Raw genomic sequence first — 9319 nt, 5'->3', positions numbered from 1 at the left:
GCATGTTACTACTTATTTAATACGTAATTCACACAGCAAGCTTTTGTTGTTTGCTACAACATGGCCATTGTGTTCTGCCAGTATATTACCATAGGGCACCATTTATTCTAAAAGTAGGTCTAAAACAGACACTACCCCTTTCTGAAACACATTATCAAACTTTCCAACGACCTAATGCAGGCCCAAATTTGTGTCAACAAAGGAAATGGACAACAATTCTATGGATGCAGGGCCTTATATAGACCATGAGATCAACATGACACTATATATACACAAAAGTACGTGGACACCCCTTCAAATGTGTGGATTTGGCTATTTCAGCCACACCAGTTGCTGACAGGTTTATAAAAATCGAGCACACAGCCACACAATCTCCATAGACAAAAATTGGCAGTAGAATGGCCTTACTGCAGAGCTCAGTGACATTCAACGTGGCACCATCATAGGAATCCACCTTTCCAACAAGTCAGTTCGTCAAATGAATGCCCTGCTATAGCTTCCCCGGTCAACTAAGTGCTGTTATTGTGAAGTGGAAACGTCAAGGAGCAACAATTGCTCAACTGCGAAGTGGTAGGCCACACAAGCTCAGAACGGGACTGCATAAAAATCGTCTGTCCTCGGTTGTAACACTCAGAGTTCCAAACTGCCTCTGCAAGCACAAAAACTGTTCATCGGGAGCTACATGAAGTGGGTTTCCATGGCCGAGTAGCCGCACACAAGCCTAAGATCACCATGCGCAATGCCAAGCCTCGGCTGGAGTGGTGTAAAACTCACCGCCATTGGACTCTGGAAACGTGTTCTCTGGAGTGATGAATCCCGCTTCGCCATCTGGCAGTCCGACAGATGAATGAGTTGAGGATGCCAGGAGAACGCTACCTGCCCTAGTGCATAGTGTCAACTGTAAAGTTTGGTGGAAGAGGAATAATGGTTTGGGGATGTTTTTCCATGGTTCGGGCTAGGCCCTTTAGTTCCAGTGAAGGGACATCTTAACGCTACAGCATACAATGACATTCTAGACGATTCTGTGCTTCCAACTTTGAGGCAACAGATTGGGGAAAGCCCTTTCCTGTTTTAGCATGACAATGCCCCGTGCACAAAATGAGGTCCATACAGAAATGGTTTGTCGAGATTGTTGTGGAAGAATTTGACTGGCCTGCAGAGCCCTAACCTCAACTCCATCGAACACCTTTGGGATGAATTGAAACAGCGACTGCAAGCCAGGCCTAATCTCCCAACATCAGTGCCTGACCTCACTAATGCTCGTGGCTGAATGGAAGCAAGTCCCCAGAGCAATGTTCTAACATCTAGTGGAAAGTCTTCCCAGAAGAGTGGAGGCTGTTATAGCAGCAAAGGGGGGGACCAACTCCCTATTAATGCCCATGACTTTGGAATGAAATGTTCGACGAACAAGTGTCCCCATACTTTTGGTCATGTAGTTAAGCATATTTTGTAAATATGTATTATTTTAAATATACAACCTTATGTTGTGCCATGCTAGGGTTAGACCAGGGCTGCCCAACCCTCTTCCTGGAGATCTACCTTCGTGGGTTTTCAGTCCAACCCTAATTTAACACACCTGATTCTACTAATTAGCTGCTCAACAAGACCTTAACTATCTGAATCAGATATGCTAAATTAGGGTAGGACTGAAAACCTACAGGACAGTAGAATCTCCAGGAGGGTTAGGCAGCCCTGCATTAGACAGTTAAACTAAGCTCATGAGGCATTTAATTTAAGTTATATTCACCAAGAATCCATGGGTATATCATTAATTGAAATAAATAGTAAATATTGCATTTGTACTTTCAAGGATCCAATATTTCTGAATGCAACTACTTCTGATATTATGCACCCATTAATCTCTAGTGGACAGATTTAGGTAAACATAACTGGTACCGTAGAATCTGTCACCATCCTATGGGATGCGTGATAACAAGCAGCATTAGTGCCGGATCTTGGGTTTCGTCACTGGTTATTTGGACCTGCCAGGATTGGGTGAAGGCGGTGCTCAAACTGCTTTGCGTCGACGGATGACAAACAGGCTGAGAGTTCCCTTTTGCGAGGGTGAGGACTTCGCAAACAGGAAATCTTGATTTCTAACACGCTTATCCCCAGAACCTAATCGAGCATCTGAACAAAATCACAGAATATTTTAGTTACGGGTTAACCAAGATCATGCAACCATTACACAATTTGTGGAAAATCTGTTCATTGTATTGAGAAGACCATGTGCCTAAATAGAATCTCTCATATGACTAATAATTATCTAGTTTGTTATAGTGTACATTACCGACAGTAAGATAATTTTATTGACACACGTCATTTGTAGTAAGCTACCATCTGCCTCACCCCAAAAAACTATATAACACACAAATGTCCCCACACTTTCTCAGTGTGCATACATTAATACAATGTTTCATATACATACATAATATAACTTAAGCTTTACAATCTTTTTGCTGATCGCAGAGGGGTGGGGTAAAGGACTGCTGATCAGCAGTTTACCAAGCATATTTCAAAACCAACCTCCCCTTCCCCTGGCCCGTACATGATGACTGAAGCTTGGAGTTAACCGTGGGGAAAGGAGTCCTGGGTCATGTTCATAAGGGCATGGAACAAAAAATAAATAAAACGGGAAATGAAAATGAGCTGTCTTATTGGACAAGTCCAGATAGTCCTCCCATGTTTCAGTCCATTTTCTCCTATTTGGTGCCTACTGAACATGACCCTGAAGAGGGCAGGATATGCTGGCCTGTTTCAACAGAACACTCTTGAGAGAATCCCCTGTTTGATCTTATCAGTGCCTTGTATCCTCCAGGGCATGTATTCATACATCTCAGATAGTGACCATTTCATTATTAATGAGTGAAAAACACTTTTCTGGGCCAGATTTACAGTGTTTGCACCAGTTATTGTCTGAGTGGAAAACATGACCAACAAAGCCAAAAACATGACGCCATTGATCTTCAAACTTTATCTTAAACTTTTCCCCTCTGGGAAAAATTACAAGTGCAAATTTGGGTGCTTTCAGCAGAAGTGTATATTACAAAGCAAGATCAATGAGTTAGCCAGTTAACTTTGATAAACAGAAATAATCAGATTTTCTGGTTCATTAGGAAAGCTAAACTAAGATATGTAATTTTGGTTGTTCGTTTAGTCAGACCATGCATTCTCAAACATGTCTACTTAAAGAAAATCATTTTTTTCAGAATATTTAGGCAAGTTCACTGGCTAAAGCATTGATCTTGCTTTGTAGTACCCCTCAGGACTCAACGTTGTGGAACTTTCAGATAGAAATATGTAGAACATGGCTCTGACATATTGAACAAAGGAATCATGTTGAATCTATTTATGGTATTTCTACCTGCAATGTCCAACAATATTTCACTACTGAACCTGGCCCTTTATCAGCAGATCCCATTGGACCAAGTTATCCTTGAGGGACTGGGGTTCCCTGCCCATGTGGTGAGCGAGATACTAGTCATTGATATTTAGAACAGCATCAGGTAAACATGATACACATGTCATGTGTGTCAACAAGTCCATTGAAATGAAAAAGAAAAAGACTGGAACAAAAACAACATGCACGTGTTAAGGAGTGGAGCTAATCCCCAGTCTATGGAGGACCACAGTATCCGCTTAACGTCTTTGGAAGATGGGGTCAGCTTTAGGCCTACATAAAAGTTCCGATACAAATACATTATGTAGATTAGAACATACTGTACATGCTTTTATAGTGGGGAATCATATCAGCTCTAAACGAAACCTTTCTTGCAATGTCCTGAACTATGCATCCCAGCATTTCACCCCTGGAATCGAGGTGAGCTGACCAATAAACGGGTCTAATAATTGACCGATCAAGAACAGAATTTCAAGACCAGCACATGCTGTGGCCCTCCAAGACCGGAACGTTGCATTATTTTGATGTTGACAGTGACTGATAGGACATAACACTGAACACCTGAATAAATAGTATTAAGCAGATGTGCCAAGTGTGTGGGTTCATTCCAACTGTCTAGAGAATTGTCATCTCAAACAGAGTATTCCCTGTTTAAATGTTACATGGAGGGCATGTTCATTGTGATTGGCACATGAGTTTGTTATAGAGAATTGTGTTTACTCTTGTTCACAACATGTCTTCCTTACAGCAGTGTTCTTCAATCCTGGTCCCGAGGACCCACGAGGTGTGTAGGCTTTTGTTCCAGCCCAGTACAACTACTTATAAACTTGTGGTGCAGAGCTATATAACAGACCCTATGGGTAGCCAGGACAAGGCTTGAAGGGCACTGCATTACAGTATTAACTTGACCCTTGACAACTCAATGCTCCCATACAGTTTGACAGTTTGAGACAACCAACCACCCACCTTGTGCCATTTCAGACACAGCCAAGGTGGTGCAAAGTGAATGGAAACACTGCTACACATTAGAAAGACCGCGAACTGCACAAAATCAGTGCTTTCCGTTATTGTTGCCATGCATTTTTTTTAAGGCCAAAAAAAAAAGGAATTGTATTTAAAACTGAAACCTGGGCCCAGTTTTTCTAAGTTATCTGATTTGAGCAATTTGATTAGATTAAATGCATAGAAATAGAATGAATCTAACAGACATCCCCATTCAAGTCAATGATGCACGTGTTCTATTAATTCTATTTCTACGGACTAATTCTACCCAATTGCCGAAATACGATCAGATAAGTTTGGAAAAAGTGGGCCCAGGAGACAAACACAGACTTCAACTTTAAAAGCCTCTGCCCACCCCAAGGTCTTGTGAAACTAACGATGTGTCCAATTGCAGCCTTAAAAACAGACAATCCAGCTCTGTATATAGTGGCAATTTGGCAACAACTGTTTTATAATGTCATCTCTTAGTTAGACATTTTAACTCACTCGCCTTGCCTCGGTTGGATATAATTTCAAATGGATATACAATTTTGTTTAACTTTAAGAGAAAACTGCGCCTTCATGGCTCTCATCACTGACACATTCAACTGGACACTAACGCTCTGCTGCCACCCATGGGCCACCGGATGACCTCCTTCCTTTAGGCAAGAAAACCACCCCCCCAACGCATCGGAGCACAGAATGGCCCAATGCCAGTGAGGCAAAGTGATGCTGTGGTTGGCCGTTAGAGGGTGGGGCTAGGGAATCCCCGTCCAGTCTGTGCCTCCATTGAACAGTCCAGACAGACAGCCAGTCACCCAATGGCAGAGGGCCAGAGCATAGCCAATCACATATCAGACCAGAGGACGGCCTTGCTGCCCTTCTCCACACTGACCACGTAGGCTCCCGATGGCGACCAGGACACAGAGTTGATGGCCGAGCTGAGAGAAGAGACAACAGAAAGTCAAAACTGAGCAGGATGGCAGAATGGGAGTGTCAGATAGAAGTTACACCTTACCCCAAAGAGATAGGCACTTTTTCTTTCTTTGCATCCTCGCCATAATGCCTTATGTGACAGCATGGGCAGCGCCATTGATGGCTTACTTCATTTTAAAGTACTTTCTCTTCTGCTATGAGTCAGTCAACAAACAAAGGGGTCATACTGCCACCTGGAGTGTGTTGTCTGAACAGGCAAAACACAAGGTTGGTGATTTAATGCCATCTGCAGTTATTGAATGTTTGCTGACGAGTAGAGAGCATTCGAAAAGTACTCATACTCCTTGACTTTGTCCACATTTTTTACATTACAGCCTTAATCTAAAATGGATTAACTACATTTTCCCTCATCAATCTGCACACAATAACCCATAATGCCAAAGGGAAAACAGGTTTTTAGATATTCTAAAAATAGATATACTTTTTTTTTTTTTTTTTTTTTTTTTACACCTTTAAACTAGGCAAGTCAGTTAAGAACAAATTCTTATTTTCAATGACGGCCTAGGAACAGTGGGTTAACTGCCTTGTTCAGGGGCAGAACGATTTTTACCTTGTCAGCTTGGGGATTCGATCCAACGCTAGTCCAATGCTCTAACCACCTGCCGCCCCAAATGTACATCTAGTCATTATTTTTACTATTTTCTGCATTGTAGAATAATAGTGAAGACATCACAACTATGAAATAACATCTGGAAACATAGATTTTATATTTAAGATTCTTCAAAGTTGCCACTCTTTGCTTTTATGACAGCTTTCCACTCTTGGCATTCTCTCAACCAGCTTCGTGAGGTAGTCACCTGGAATGCATTTCAATTAACAGGTGTGCCTTGTTAAAAGTTAATTTGTGGAATTGCTTTCCTTCTTAATTGATTTGATATGATTTGGAAAGGCACACACACACACACACACACACACACACGTGTCTATATAAGGTCCCACAGTTGACAGTGCACGTAAAAGCAAAAACCAAGCCATGAGGTCGAAGGAATTGTCCGTAGAGCTCCAAGACATGATTGTGTCGAGGCACTGATCTGGGGAAGGGTACCAAAACATTTCTGCAGCATTTAAGGTTTAAGAACACAGCAGCCTCCATTCTTAAATTGAAGAAGTTTGAAACAACCAAGACTCTACCTAGAGCCGCCCAGACAAACTGAGCAATCAGGGGAGAAGGGTCTTGGTCAGGGAGTTGACCAAGAACCCGATGGTCACTCTGACAGAGCTCCAGAGTTCCTCTGTGGAGATGGGAGAACCTTCCAGAAGGACAACCATCTCTGCAGCACTCCACCAAATCAGGCCTTTATGGTAGAGTGGGCAGACGGAAGCCACTCCTCAGTAAAAGGCACTCATACCATGAGAAACTAGACTCTCAGGTCTGATGAAACCAAGCTTGAACTCTTTGGCCTGAATGTCAAGCTTCATGTCTGGAGGAAACCTGGCACCATCCCTATGGTGAAGCATGGGTGGCAGCATCATGCTGTGGGAATGTTTTTCAGCAGCAGGGACTGGGAGACTAGTCAGGATGGAGGGAAAGATGAACGGAGCACAGAGAGTACAGAGAGATCCTTGATGAAAACCTGCTCCAGAGCGCACAGGACCTCAGACTGGGGCGAAGGTTCACCTTCCAACAGGACAATGACCCGAAGCAAGGACAAGTCTCAGCCAGAGCCCGGACTTGAACATCTCCGGAGACACCTTAAAATAGCTGTGCAGCGACGCTCCACATCCAACCTGACAGTGCTTGAGAGAATCTGCAGAGAAGAATGGGAGAAACTTCCCAAATACAGGTGTGCCAAGCTTTTAGCGCCATACCAAAGAACAATCAAGGGTTTAATCACTGCCAAATGTGCTTCAACAAAGTACTGAGTAAAGGGTCTTAATACTTATGCAAAATTACAGTTTCTTTTTTTAATAAATTTCCCAAAAAATCTAGAAATCGGTTTTTGCTTTGTGATCGTAAGGTATTGTGTGAAGATTTATGAGGGGGAAAAAACAATTTATTAAATTTTAGAATATGGCTGTAACCTAACAAAATGTGGAAAAAGTCAAGGGGTCTGAATACTTTCCAAATGCACTGTCTATTTAAGCAATAAGGCCTGAGGGGATGTGGTATACGGCCAATATACCACAGCTAAGGGCTGGTCTTATGCACGATGCAGTGCGGAGTGCTAGGACAAAGCCCTGAGCCGTGGTATATTGGCCATATATCACAAACCCGAGGTGCCTTATTGCTATTATAAAACTGGTTACCAACGTAATTAGAACAGTAAAAATAGATATTTTGTCACACCCGTGGTATAGCCTTCCCTGTAGCTCAGTTGGTAGAGCAGGGTGTTTGCAATGCCAGGGTTGTGGGTTCGATTCCCACGGGGGGCCAGCACAGAAAAAGTATGAAATGAAATGTATGCATTCACTACTGTAAGTCGCTCTGGATAAGAACGTCTGCTAAATGACTAAAATGTAAATGTAATAGCATGGCTTTCAGCCAAATCAGCATTCAGCGCCCAACCCAACCAGTTTATATTGGCTGATACCTCCTGCCGACCTGGATGAAATTCTGTGATATTTCCTTAACCCATAGCAGTGGAATCAGCCAATATAAATTTTGAAGAGTCTAGAACTGTCAACGTGTACTTTTTCTCTGCCAACAAGAGTAATGAACAGCAACAACCCCATAGTAGAATAGTTTACCTAGGTATTTACATTTTAGTCATTTAGCAGACGCTCTTATCCAGAGCGACTTACAGTAGTGAATGCATTCTTTTCATACAATTTCATACATATTTTTCTGTGCTGGCCCCTAGTCAGCTTGTCGTTGTGTGTGTTCTATGCGAGAAATAAATATTCCTTGAGGTGCATTCAAGTTGCAAGTGCCACAAGGAGAGAAACATGTATTCTGATAAGCAGTCAATGCACATTTCTTAATGCAATTGCAGTACATTTTTTAAAGCAATTTTGTTAAAAAGGGAATCCCAGCTTTCCATGGCTACTACTTTTCTTTCTCAACTCCTAAAAAGGAGCGATCAGCGCTCTATATGAGCTTGGTTTAGGCGCATTTAGCCTCCACAATTCACTGTGTGCATAGGTGAGACCAGGGGATAAATCTAACACATTCACTGTGTTTATGTTAAGTTTTTTTGTGGGGACATTAAACACGTTGATCATGTTTAGAGTTTGGGATCTAGCTAATGATTAGCCCAATTGAGTATGTATATGGTTAACCCTATGTTTCAGCCTATTTAATTATATTTAAGACGGTGTCAACATAATTCTACTTTCATTCATTATTGAGTAGAATGTCCTAATAAAAACTCGCCAGAACTGACTTTCTCACAGTCCTTATACAAAAAAAAAAAGTGTCTCCAGGTGGTTAACCCTCCACTAATCCTTACCCGAACCCTTGCCACTACTGCTAGAATTCTATGGGAAACACTGCAAAGTCCAACCCAGTTCACTACTTCAAAATGGTAAAAGTCCTCAATGGCACTGCCCAAGTTAAAACAGGCTTTGTGGTACTACAGCTGTCTTTCCAGGTCTATGGCTTACCCTCTCAAATCCTGAACCTTAAACCATTTAAAAAAAGTGCAAAACTGACTTGAAAGCAGCGTCGAAGGGAGACTTGATCCTACTCCAGAAGTTAAAACTGACCAGTGGTTCTTGTCCAGGGTGCGCTCCAACTTGCCCGTCAGGACGTTCCACACATACAAGGCGCCGTCTGCAGAGCCCCCCGCCACGTAACTGCCATCAGGACTGAGGAGTACACAAGGCAATGGTAGGGTCAAAACAAGGGGCTCAAATGGAGAGTCATGGGACTGTGGTTGGAGAGGTGAGCATGTGCACACTTGCATGGAGAAAGGTAGGGAATTTGACCACGACCGATGTTAGTAAAACTATAAACCAATAATTGCCATTTGGGACACAGTCCAATCTATTCCCTACAGTGAA

The 9319-nt window shown here is 42.4% G+C and overlaps 1 protein-coding gene across 3 annotated transcripts in view; it reads right to left on the bottom strand.

Annotated features, from left to right (window-relative positions):
- Window positions 1-2274: 2274 nt before the first annotated feature.
- atg16l1 (ATG16 autophagy related 16-like 1 (S. cerevisiae)) overlaps window positions 2275-9319 on the bottom strand; it is a 63343-nt gene continuing 56298 nt past the window's right edge. For all 3 annotated transcript variants that reach the window (XM_029714291.1, XM_029714293.1, XM_029714294.1), the window contains 2 exons: window positions 9023-9124; window positions 2275-5322 (listed from right to left, as the gene is read on the bottom strand). In XM_029714291.1, coding sequence (XP_029570151.1) covers window positions 5229-5322; window positions 9023-9124 — 196 coding nt within the window. In that variant the 3' untranslated portion in view covers window positions 2275-5228. The remainder of the gene's footprint in view (window positions 5323-9022; window positions 9125-9319) is intronic.

The sequence above is a fragment of the Salmo trutta genome, chromosome 26, assembly GCF_901001165.1.
Source record: "Salmo trutta chromosome 26, fSalTru1.1, whole genome shotgun sequence".
Taxonomy (NCBI): Eukaryota; Metazoa; Chordata; class Actinopteri; order Salmoniformes; family Salmonidae; genus Salmo; species Salmo trutta.
Note: the sequence above shows the minus strand (reverse complement) of the source record. Positions and strands in the feature narration are given on the sequence as shown.